At 47.2% G+C, this 11886-nt stretch overlaps 1 protein-coding gene across 8 annotated transcripts in view; it reads left to right on the top strand.

The window, feature by feature from the left end:
- Positions 1 to 6004: 6004 nt before the first annotated feature.
- FREM2 (FRAS1 related extracellular matrix 2) overlaps positions 6005 to 11886 on the top strand; it is a 163572-nt gene continuing 157690 nt past the window's right edge. For all 8 annotated transcript variants that reach the window (XR_016388715.1, XR_016388714.1, XR_016388716.1 and 5 more), the window contains exon 1: positions 6005 to 11494. Coding sequence is in view for 5 of the 8 variants with exons in the window: in XM_089899653.1 (XP_089755779.1) it covers positions 6316 to 11494 (5179 nt within the window). In the remaining 3 variants the exon portion in view is untranslated. The remainder of the gene's footprint in view (positions 11495 to 11886) is intronic.

The following is an 11886-nucleotide window of genomic DNA, read 5'->3' as shown; positions in this document are numbered from 1 at the left end:
CCAATATGTAATCCAGTTATCCCCATTAGGAAAGCCCGTCAAAAGATAATGCTATCATGGACCACTTTCCCCTCTCTGCGGTGCTCAGTAAGCCTTTCACTGAATAAGAAAAACATACGCAGGTTTTGCCAAATGTGCTTAAAAATGTTTTTTAATGGCATATTTCAGAATGTAAAAGAAAGAACAAACTAGCAGTAGTCAGATGACACTTTCCCCGTGCCCTTGGCAGCTAGAATGTGGGCCCGAGACTTAAGCTGGAAAAATCCATGCCTGCCTGGATGTTTGAATTTACAGTGACAGAGAGAGAGAATTCATTTGGTCCGTGGCTGCCGTGACCTCGAGTCCAAGAGCGGCAGAGGTGATGTTTACCGAGCTGCTGCCTCACACCCAGTGCTGGCCGTAGTGGAGGAGTCGCCTGCAGGGTCCACTGTCCAGCGGTGGCTGCAGTGCCATCCCCACAAGACCCTTGCCAAGCAGGACTTTGCTTCTGGTTGCCTAGGCTTTTCGGTTCATGTTCACTTTTCTGAGCCTTCTGCTATTGCCTTCCCAGAAATTATGAGAGCAATCCAATATCTTTTCATTTCTTTTTTGCTTAATTCTCTTTTGCTTGCTACTAAGAAAACTGAATAATATACCTGGCTACCTCCCAAAGGTGTTGTGAAATCTGGCTGAGTTGTTTCAATCTGGCTTGGAAAAGAATCAAATGTGATCTAATTTCATGTAATAGGTGTTTATTAATGTCTTTATGGAGGTAAAGGATGAGCAAGTATTCATCAGGCTGTGTGCTCAAGATGCTTTCAAAATAGTGATAGGCACAAGAACGCAACGACAATAGCACAACATACAGTAAAAGTGGTTTCAGGTGAGAAACACAAGCAAAGGCCTATGATGCAGGGGGAAGAGGATGGAGAAAGAGTCAGAGATGTGTAGCGTGTACTAAGTTGAGTAGATGAGCAAAGATTCCACGGGAGAGTGAATATTTGACATCAGCCTTAAAGGTTGAATTGGAGCTTAAAAGAGGATACAGACACTGGCTTTGCAGTTGGAGCTAGGACTCTCTTTTCCTCTCCAGCTCTACACCCAGATCTCAACCTCCTTGGTTCCGTTTCCTCACCTACGATAGGAGGAAGTTATGGTATTATAAATGGTCTATAAGGTTCTTAAATTTCTGATAGACTCCCGTGGGCAGAGAAGGAGAACATTGCGGGTAGAAGGAGCATGGTGGGCTAAAAAGTGAAGGTTAAAAAGGTGAGATGAGCAAAGATCTAGAAGGAAGACAGCAAGTTCAATCCCCAGACAATGTATAGTTTAGCATAAAATATAAAGATGAAGACAGTGTGTTTTACTTGACAGACAATGGGAAGAGCGATGCATAGAATGGCAGATACAACAGTAAGGAGACTGGGATTTGAAGAAAGTTAAAAGAAAAATAATGTTGAACTGAACTAGGATGATGCCGGACAGGATTGGGAAGAGAGGACAGTTGTGAATGACATTGTGGAGATAGATTCTCTCCAGCTTAATGACTCCAGAGAATGAGGGAAGTCATGGTCAAGATAACTTGCAGGGCGAACGTCACCCGATAGAAGGTTTATAAATCTGTTTGGTAAGGAAGTTGAAATAGTAGATTCAGAAGATTCAAAAGACTCAGAAAGAGCGAGATGTGTGCATAGTTTGAGGGGGTATTGCTACTGAGGGAGACTGTTTTCTACAAAATAGGAAAAATTAAGCAAGATTTTAACCAAAGATGAAACAACTAGGAAGATCGGAAATCCAAGCAAGAGAGGAAAACTGATAGGACAATTAATAGATATAATTAGGATATATTATTTGTTATAATCACAATCAAATGTTTCACTTTCACTAATAAGATACTAAGAAATAAATTCAGAGAATGAGATAAGGAGACCCAAAGAGAAACTATGAGTTTGCCATCTTTACTTCATAAAAATTTGGAATATATCTCTGTCTATCTATCTATACCTATATATTTTTAGATATAGAAAACAGTGATCATATTGAAAACAGTGATCATTTTTCTTTATTTCAACTTTGCATATATGCATATACATAAATACATATACATTTTGCTATTTCATCTTTCCAATAGCTTCATGAGGATAGTCAAGGCAGTATTTTCACCTTCCTTCTCTCCTCTCCAATCACATTTTTAGAAACGGAGACAGTGACTTGTCCGCAGCTCCAAGCAAGTAAGTGGAAAAGCCAACTTCAAAGCAGGGTTTTCTGACTTCTAGTCCAGTGTTCTTTCTTTTTCCACGTAGTAGACCCCCATCTGAACATAGCTTCGTCTGGAAAATCTGGGTATTTATGACGCTATTTGTATGACCTTATGATAGATCCATCTTGAAAATTTACCTATCCTCATAATGAATTTTAATTTAGTTTTGTATTGCCAGATTTTAATTTTGATTTTCTTGTTGATTAAAAACTACAGCTACTTAATGATGTTGTATGTAGACTGCCCATGTCAATGAATACAAACATTGTCATACAATCGAAAAAGGAACAATCGATTCATTGGCAAAGCGCACAAGCTATGAGTTCTAGGTTTTCTAACCTAGTAGTAGTGACTTATTTTTTATTAACAGAGTCAGTCTTTCTGGCAAGAATGAAAACTATTGCTTCTGAGCGCAGAACATAAGGGAGGAAAATGGCGGGTCATCCATAAATTTGGTCTTATGGCACCAAATACCAAAACCCAAAGGGTAACCAAAGGGGAATTTGTCCACAAAGACTGAGTCCCTTGTTTTATAGTTGAGGAGACTGTGGTTGCAAAACAAAGGGAACTGCTGCAAGTCACACAGTGGGTGTCAGAGCCAAGGCTGGAACCCAGCTCTTGGTCAATCAGCACAGGGCTGTTTACCCCTTCAGCACTGCTCTGAAATCAGTTAAGTTTGGATTTATAGGAAGCCATGGCTTTGAAGCTATCAAAGAATAAAACTCTATTGAGAACGATTACAGATTTTTGACATAAAGCTTCAATCACTCATCTGTAAGTATTTTTAAGGCGCCTATGAGGCAATCTCTGTTGGAGTCTTTTGAGCCAGTAGAGGAACATAACAGATGTGAAATAAACCCTGAAGTGGCACTGTAACAATCAAAATGTAACCAGGTGTATCTTTAGCTCCAGTCTTACTTTAGAGTACCAAACCCGTTGTCCAGTTTCTACATGAATATCTTGCCTGCATCTTAAATTCATCACATTACCTCTTTCATTTTAGGGCACAAATTCTCTGGTGCTTAACCTTAGGTTAGAAGTCATTTGAGTTTTAACGATCAATAAATTTAGCTTTAAGTTGGTTTGAGGAGACATTCTGGTGTGTTTTTCATAGAGTAAACAAATTTAAGAATTTATTATAGAGGATATTTTCCCCAGAATATATACAGCAATTGTCTAAAAGCTTAAAAAGGTAAGAACTGAAGAATTAAGCTCAGATTTTAAAAAATTACAAGTTTGTCAACTTATTTTATCTCTTGTAATATTGTGAATGTTGGCCATAAAATATCCTTGCTAATTTAAGTATAGAAATATTTTAACACTGAGCCATTTATCTTAATGCGAGATCGTTACCACCAATAATATTTGCTTTCAGATGAGAATTTAATATTTCACTATTATATCAACGATCATCAATGCAAAATATATTTAAGCAAATGACAGTATGTGTTACCTTCGATGTAATTTAAAAAACCCAAATAACTAAGACATTTACCAAAAAATAATAATAATTCCTAAGAATCATTCCATCACTTCAGTCAAGGCAGGCTAAATTAAAAAGTCAAAAAAGATTATAATTTACTGATTTCCTTAGGCTACTTGAAAATAAATGTGGACCTCTATTCTTCTTCCCATGAAACAAAATATTGAACTCTGCCCTTCGGGCATACTGCCATACCTCAGATGCTGATCTTATCATTGCTTGCAAGTCAAACAGAGTTGGACTTTAAAAGGAAGAAAGGAAATGCCTGGAGCCATTGGGAAGCATCAGGGGTCAGGATGCTGGTCTCATTCTGGTCAGAACATACCCGGAGTCACAATGCCTGAATAAGGATGACTTGGCTTCCAGCTGACGTTTTTCAATCAAGACACATAACCAGAATTTGAAATACAATATATAAAGAACCATATTCTGAAATTGATGTCTTATTTCACTTGGCATCTTCCCATTTGTTTTATTTGTGAATAGGACATAATAGATGTTTTCCTTGTCACTACAATTTGATTTCTGTATGTAATAATAAATAAGCATACTAAATTAGAAAATAATAATGTCCAAAGCAGATTGGAAATTGATGAAGAGTTGGTTGGGGATTTTCTCATACATTTAAAAGATTGGTCACATCCCTTCTGTGTTCCTGGATATTCGTTTTGTACTAAATTGTGAAAGGTATGTATCAATTGTAAGCGGGAGTTCAAAGTTCCCTAAAAGTACAATATGTATAGAATAAGCTGAAATATATTCAATTAACTAAATGTTATTTGTTTGGATAAGTGGCTCACTTAAAATTAGTCTCTCTCTCCCTCTCGACTCCCAGCGTCAGACACTGCCCAGCGGGCTTCCTGGAGCCGTCTCTGATTATCACTCAGCACTACTTATGCACAGAGGTGATGCTGTGGCCTTGAAAATAGCTCTCAATGCTTCAGGCAGGGATCAAAACCGTCAACTGGAGGAGCTCAGGAGAAAGACACAAAAGGTTTACAGGGATAAATGCTTCTCACTGCAATGTACCCGCGTATGCATCTTATATCTTCAATTTGGACTGAAATGTAAAAGGGAATAACACTGTCTTACACTCCTTTTTTTCCCCCCAAATCTAAAATACCTTTAAGCAGGAAAAGGGCAGGATGACCATTATTTCAATTTTATATTCCAATTAATTATCTGATTTGTATTATCGGAGAGAAAAGAACATGACCCAAAATAAAACATTTTGCTCAGGATAACCAAGACCGCTTAAAGAACTAATCTAAAATGGTAGAGTATTCATTGTGAGGGTTTGGGGGTGGGGGGAAGCAGTTAGAAAACCTTTCGGAAAGGGAATCTACACACTTCTGAAACCCGACAAACACAAGGGGGCAGGCAGAGCTCGAGTCTGACTTGGAAACCTGCTGACTGAGGGTAGCTAACCTGTTTTAGTTCGCCTTCCGGATATTTATCAATTCTCCTGGCAGGCCAAGAAATGTGATTCTGACACGCGGGTCTAGTTAGTACTTGGTCTAATTACTGCGAAGAGAACAGGAACGTCTCTAGTGACCACTACCTCAACAGCGGCGGCTTTGGAAGAGCCAGGGGGCTACATACCCTGGAACGTATCCTCTGCTGCGACTCTCTCGATTCCGCTCTGACGGCATTTCTCACACATTCCAAGCGCCCCTTTTTCCTTTTACTCTGAAATTTGGTTGCAAAGGAGGGGCTTGTTAAAATCTCACGAATCCGAGAACTGTAGTCATTGTAATTTACGAGGAGACAGCGAGGGGCGGGGGCGAGGGGAGGCGCAAACTCCTCTAGACGGGCTTTTAATCCCAGCTTTCCTTCTTATGCGCAAAGGCCCCAGAGTTTCTCCCTAAACTGCTCTGGGTTTTGATTCACACTCGAGCCACGTTGCGTCTAACTTTCCCCTCGGGTTTGTTTGCAAGTTACAGTGAGAAATAAGCATTCCCTGCGCGGGATCCCATTGAATTGCGGGGATGGGAGCTAAAACGGGGGTATTGCTGGATCGCAGGCAGCTGGAAAAGTGAATCTAGCTCGTCGGCGTGTTCCGGCTCTGGGGCTGGAGAGCCGCAACCCCAGCAGCGCAGTGCGGAGCTAGCGCCCTCACTTCCAGGACAACGCGTCGCGCGTTCTATCTCCTCCCCTCCGCGCGGTTTCCCGGCCTCCGCCCCTAGGAGCTGATTGGCAGAAGTCGCTACCCAACCCTCGTCTCGGGGCCTCCTCCCGGGACCGACGATTGGCCTCCTGGGAGGACTGGAGTAAGGGGGTGCGAGGGGAGGGATTTCCCTCAAAGCTCAGGGTCCCGGGCCCTGGGAGGGAGGAGTGCAGGGACTCAGTTCTCCGCTCGACTGAGACGCGAGCTGCGGAGCTGGACCGGCCGGGACGGTTTAGCCTCCCCGGCAGCTCCGGGGACCGTGCCGAGCCTCTTTCCCATCCTTCTGGTCCAGCCTCGGCTACAGCAGGAACCCCCGGGCGCCGTGCGGAGTTCCTGGCACTTTCCGGAGGGCTCTCTTACCACCTGCCCCGGACTGGGACTGACTGCGCTCTCAGGGCGACCCGTCCGAGCGCTAACATCCGGACCATGCACGCAGCCCGGACCCCCGGGATCACCGCCCGCGCGCGCCACGCAGCTAACCCCACCACCTCTCAGCTGTTGCCTCCGCCGCCGCCCCGGCTGGTGCTGCTGTTTTTGCTTCTCCTGTCACTGGTAAGCCGCGTCCGGGCACAGCCCCCTGACCCCGGCCGGGCGTTGCTGTCCCCGGATCTCGCGGGCGTTGCAGGAGTCCCCTCCGAAGAGGCCATAGTGCCGGCGAACCGCGGGCTCCGGGTGCCCTTCGGCCGTGAGGTCTGGCTGGATCCGCTGCGGGACCTGGTGCTGCAGGTGCAGCCGGGGGATCGCTGCGTAGTGACCGTGCTAGACAACGATGCGCTGGCCCAGCGGCCCGGCCGTCTGAGTCCCAAGCGCTTCCCGTGCGACTTCGGCGCTGGCGAGGTGCGCTACTCGCACTTGGGCGCGCGCAGCCCGTCGCGGGATCGGGTCCGGCTGCAGCTCCGCTACGACGCGCCGGGAGGGGCGGCAGTGCTACCCTTGGTGCTGGAGGTGGAGGTAGTCTTCACCCAACTGGAGGTTGTAACTCGGAACTTGCCCCTGGTCGTGGAGGAGCTGCTGGGCACCAGCAATGCCCTGGACGCTCGGACCTTGGAATTCGCCTACCAGCCCGAGGCTGAAGAGTGTCGCGTGGGCATCCTTTCGGGCTTGGGCGCGCTGCCTCGCTACGGGGAACTCCTTCACTACCCGTCAGTCCCGGGACGTGCCGGCGAGGCGGGCACCCAGGAGCCGCTCCTGATGGACTGCAAAGCTTTCCAGGAGCTAGGCGTGCGCTACCGCCACACGGCCCCCAGTCGTTCTCCAAACAGGGACTGGGTGCCCATGGTGGTGGAGCTGCGTTCACGAGGGTCTCCTGTGGGCAGCCCTGCTTTGAAACGCGAGCACTTCCAAGTATTGGTGAGAATCCGAGGAGGGGCTGAGAACACTGCACCCAAGCCCAGCTTTGTGGCCATGATGATGATGGAGGTGGACCAGTTTGTGCTGACCGCCCTGACGCCAGACCTGTTGGCAGCCGAGGATGCTGAGTCTGCCCCCGACTTGTTGATCTTCAATCTCACCTCTCCTTTCCAGCCTGGCCAGGGCTGCCTGGTGAGCACTGATGATCGCAGTCTGCCCCTCTCCTCCTTCACTCAGAGGGATTTGCACCTCCTGAAGATTGCCTATCAGCCCCCCTCTGAGGACTCCGACCAGGAGCGTCTCTTTGAACTGGAGCTGGAGGTAGTGGACCCAGAAGGAGCAGCTTCAGAGCCTTTTGCCTTCATGGTGGTGGTGAAGCCCATGAACACACTGGCTCCAGTGGTCACCCGGAACACGGGGCTCATTCTCTATGAGGGCCAGTCTCGGCCCCTCACCGGCCCTGCAGGCAGCGGACCACAGAACCTGGTCATCAGTGATGAGGATGACCTAGAGGCAGTACAGTTGGAGGTGGTGGCTGGCCTCCGGCATGGTCACCTTGCCCTCCTGGGTGCCTCAAGCGGCAACTCTGCCCCTAAGACATTTACGGTAGCTGAGCTGGCAGCCGGCCAAGTGGTCTACCACCACGATGACAAAGATGGCTCCCTAAGTGACAACCTCGTGCTTCGAATGGTGGATGGAGGGCGCAGACACCAGGTGCAGTTCCTGTTCCCTGTCACCTTAGTGCCTGTGGATGACCAGCCGCCAGTCCTCAATGCCAACACGGGGCTGACACTGGCAGAGGGTGAAACCGTGCCCATCCTGCCCCAAGCTCTAAGCGCAGCTGACATGGACTCAGATGACTGTCTGCTGCTTTTTGTGCTAGAGTCGCCCTCCTCAACTACAGGGCATCTGCTTCTCCGTCAAACCCATCCTCCCCAGGAGGAAGAGATGCTGATCAGGGGCCCTTGGAGAAAACAGGGAGTGTTCTATGAGAAAACAGTGACAGAGTGGCGGCAGCGAGACATAACGGAGGGGAGGCTTTTCTATAGGCACACTGGGCCTCACAGTCCTGGGCCAGTAATGGACCAGTTCACATTTCGAGTCCAGGATAACCATGACCCCCCTAACAGGTCTGGGCTACAGAGGTTTGTGATACGCATTCATCCCGTGGATCGCCTCCCTCCAGAGTTGGGCAGCGGCTGTCCCCTTCGGATGGTGGTACAGGAATCCCAGCTCACACCGCTGAGGAAGAAGTGGCTGCACTACACTGACCTGGACACAGACGACCGAGAACTACGCTACACGGTGACACAGCCCCCAATGGACACAGATAAAAACCACTCACCAGCCCCATTGGGAACCTTGGTCCTGACTGACAACCCTTCAGTGGTGGTGGCCCATTTTACACAAGCCCAGGTCAACCACCATAAAATTGCTTACAGACCTCCAGATCAAGAACTGGGAGTGGCTGCCCGAGTGGCCCAGTTCCAATTCCAGGTGGAGGACCGAGCTGGGAATGTGGCTCCAGGGACTTTCACCCTTTACTTGCAGCCAGTGGACAACCAGCCACCTGAGATCCTCAACACTGGCTTCACTATTCAGGAAAAGGGCCACCACATCCTGAGTGAAACTGAGTTGAGCGTGAATGATATAGACACTGATGTGGCCCACATCACTTTCATTCTCACACAGGCACCCAAACATGGCCACATGAGGATGTCTGGACAGATCCTGAGTGTAGATGGGATTTTCCACTTAGAGGACATAAAACAGGGTCGCATTTCCTATGCCCATAATGGGGATGAATCTCTGACTGATAGTTGCTCCTTGGAGGTCAGCGACAGACACCATGTGGTGCCCATCACTCTCAGAGTGAATGTCAGGCCGGTGGATGATGAGGTGCCCATGCTGAGCCTTCCTGCAGGCACTCTGGGGTCCTATCTAGATGTTCTAGAAAATGGGGCTACTGAGATCACTGCCAGTGTTATCAAGGGGACCGATGAAGACACTGATGATTTGATGTTGACTTTCCTCCTGGAAGATCCACCCTTATGTGGAGAAATCCTGGTCAATGGAGTTCCAGCTGAGCAGTTTACCCAAAGGGACATCTTGGAGGGCTCAGTCGTTTACGCCCACACTAGCGGGGAGATAGGCCTGTTGCCCAAGGAGGACTCTTTCAACCTGAGTCTGTCAGCTATGTCCCAAGAATGGAGAATAGGTGATAACACTATCCAAGGAGTCACCGTGTGGGTGACCATCCTCCCTGTTGACAGCCAGGCCCCAGAAATTGCTGTAGGTGAACGGTTTATAGTGATGGAAGGCGATAAAAGTGTTATAACCTCAATGCACATAAGTGCCGAAGATACCGACTCCCTCACTGATGACATCTTGTGCACCATAGGTATTCAGCCTACCTCAGGTTACGTGGAGAACATCTCTCCAGCCCCAGGCTCTGAAAAATCAAGATCAGGAATTGCCATAAGTGCTTTCACTCTGAAAGATCTCAGGCAGGGTCATATAAACTACGTCCAGAGTGTCCATAAAGGAGTAGAACCGGTGGAAGACAGATTTATATTTCGTTGTTCTGATGGCATTAACTTTTCAGAGAGACATTTTTTCCCCATCATAATCATTCCCACCAATGATGAACAGCCAGAAATATTTGTGAGAGAATTTATGGTGATGGAAGGCATGAGTCTGGTGGTCGATACGCCCATCCTCAATGCTGCTGATGCCGATGTGCCCCCAGATGATTTAACTTTCACTGTTACCAAGTTTCCTACCCACGGTCACATCCTGAACCAGCTGATAAATGGCACGGTTTTGGTTGAAAGCTTCACCTTGGACCAGATCATAGAGAGTTCCAGCATTATTTATGAGCACGATGACTCTGAGACTCAGGAAGACAGTTTCATGATTAAACTAACAGATGGTAAGCACTCTGTGGAAAAGATGGTCATCATTATGATTATCCCTGTCGATGATGAGACCCCCAGAATGGCCATCAATAATGGACTGGAAATAGAAATTGGGGAAACCAAAATTATCAACAACAAAATATTAATGGCAACTGATTTAGATTCTGAAGACGAATCCTTGGTTTATATTATTCGTTATGGGCCAGGACATGGCTTATTACAGAGACAAAAACCTATAGGCGTCTTTGAAAATATCACACTGGGCATGAATTTTACCCAGGATGAAGTGGACAGGAACTTAATTCAGTACGTCCATTTTGGGCAAGAGGGCATTCGGGATCTAATTAAATTTGATGTGACTGATGGAATAAATGCCCTTATAGATCGTTACTTTTATGTGTCTATTGGGAGCCTTGACATTGTCTTCCCTGATGTGATAAGTAAGGGAGTGTCTTTGAAAGAAGGTGGTAAGGTCGCCCTCACAACAGACCTACTAAGCACTAGTGACTTGAACAGTCCTGATGAAAACTTAGTTTTTACCATCACCAGGGCTCCCGTGAGAGGTCACTTAGAATGCACAGACCAACCGGGAGTATCCATCACATCCTTCACTCAGCTCCAACTGGCTGGCAACAAAATCTACTACATCCACACAGCTGATGATGAGGTGAAGATGGACAGCTTTGAGTTTCAAGTCACTGACGGACGTAACCCCGTCTTCCGGACATTCCGTATCTCCATCAGTGATGTGGACAACAAAAAGCCAGTGGTCACCATCCATAACCTGGTTGTCAGTGAAGGAGAAAACAAGCTGATTACTCCCTTTGAACTCACTGTGGAAGACAGAGATACTCCAGACAAACTCTTGAAATTCACTATCACCCAGGTGCCTGTTCACGGTCAACTCCTATTCAACAATACCAGACCCGCCATGATTTTTACCAAGCAAGACTTGAATGAAAACTTAATCAGCTACAGACATGATGGCACCGAGTCAAGTGAAGACAGCTTCTCCTTCATGGTGACTGATGGTTCCCATACAGAGTTCTATGTTTTCCCTGATACGGTATTTGAAACAAGAAGACCCCAAGTGATGAAGATCCAGATCTTAGCTGTTGACAATAGTGTCCCCCAAATTGCAGTGAACAAAGGGGCTTCTACACTTCGCCCTCTGGCCACAGGCCACTTGGGGTTCATGATCACAAGAAAAGTATTGAAAGTGGAGGACAGAGACAGCTTACGTTTTTCTCTTAGGTTTATTGTGACGGAGGCCCCTCGACATGGATATCTCCTCAACCTGGGCCAAGGCAACCACAGTGTGACTCAGTTTACACAAGGTATGGTTCACTTTTCTTTCTTTAGAATCAAAGGGCACTCCAGGGCTTCCCTGGTGGCACAGTGGTTGAGAGTCCGCCTGCCGATGCAGGGGACATGGGTTCGTGCCCCGGTCTGGGAAGATCCCACATGCCGCAGAGCGGCTAGGCCCGTGAGCCATGGCTGCTGAGCCTGTGCGTCCGGAGCCTGTGCTCCGCAATGGGAGAGGCCACAACAGTGAGGGGCCCGCATAACGCAAAAAAAAAAAAAAAAAAAAAAGGCACTCCAAGTCTTATTTCTTGAGATACGGCTGTCACTGAGAACTTTGTAAATAGAGCATCAAATTAGAGTCCAAGGGAAGGGAAGGGAAGAGAAGGGAAATGAAGGGGAGGTGAAAATACAGGGACTCTCTTTC

This window comes from Delphinapterus leucas, chromosome 18 (genome assembly GCF_059928025.1).
Source record: "Delphinapterus leucas isolate spDelLeu-1000000601 "Yukka" chromosome 18, BTC_Dleu_Yukka2, whole genome shotgun sequence".
NCBI lineage: Eukaryota > Metazoa > Chordata > Mammalia > Artiodactyla > Monodontidae > Delphinapterus > Delphinapterus leucas.
This window is presented reverse-complemented; position numbering and strand designations above follow the sequence as displayed.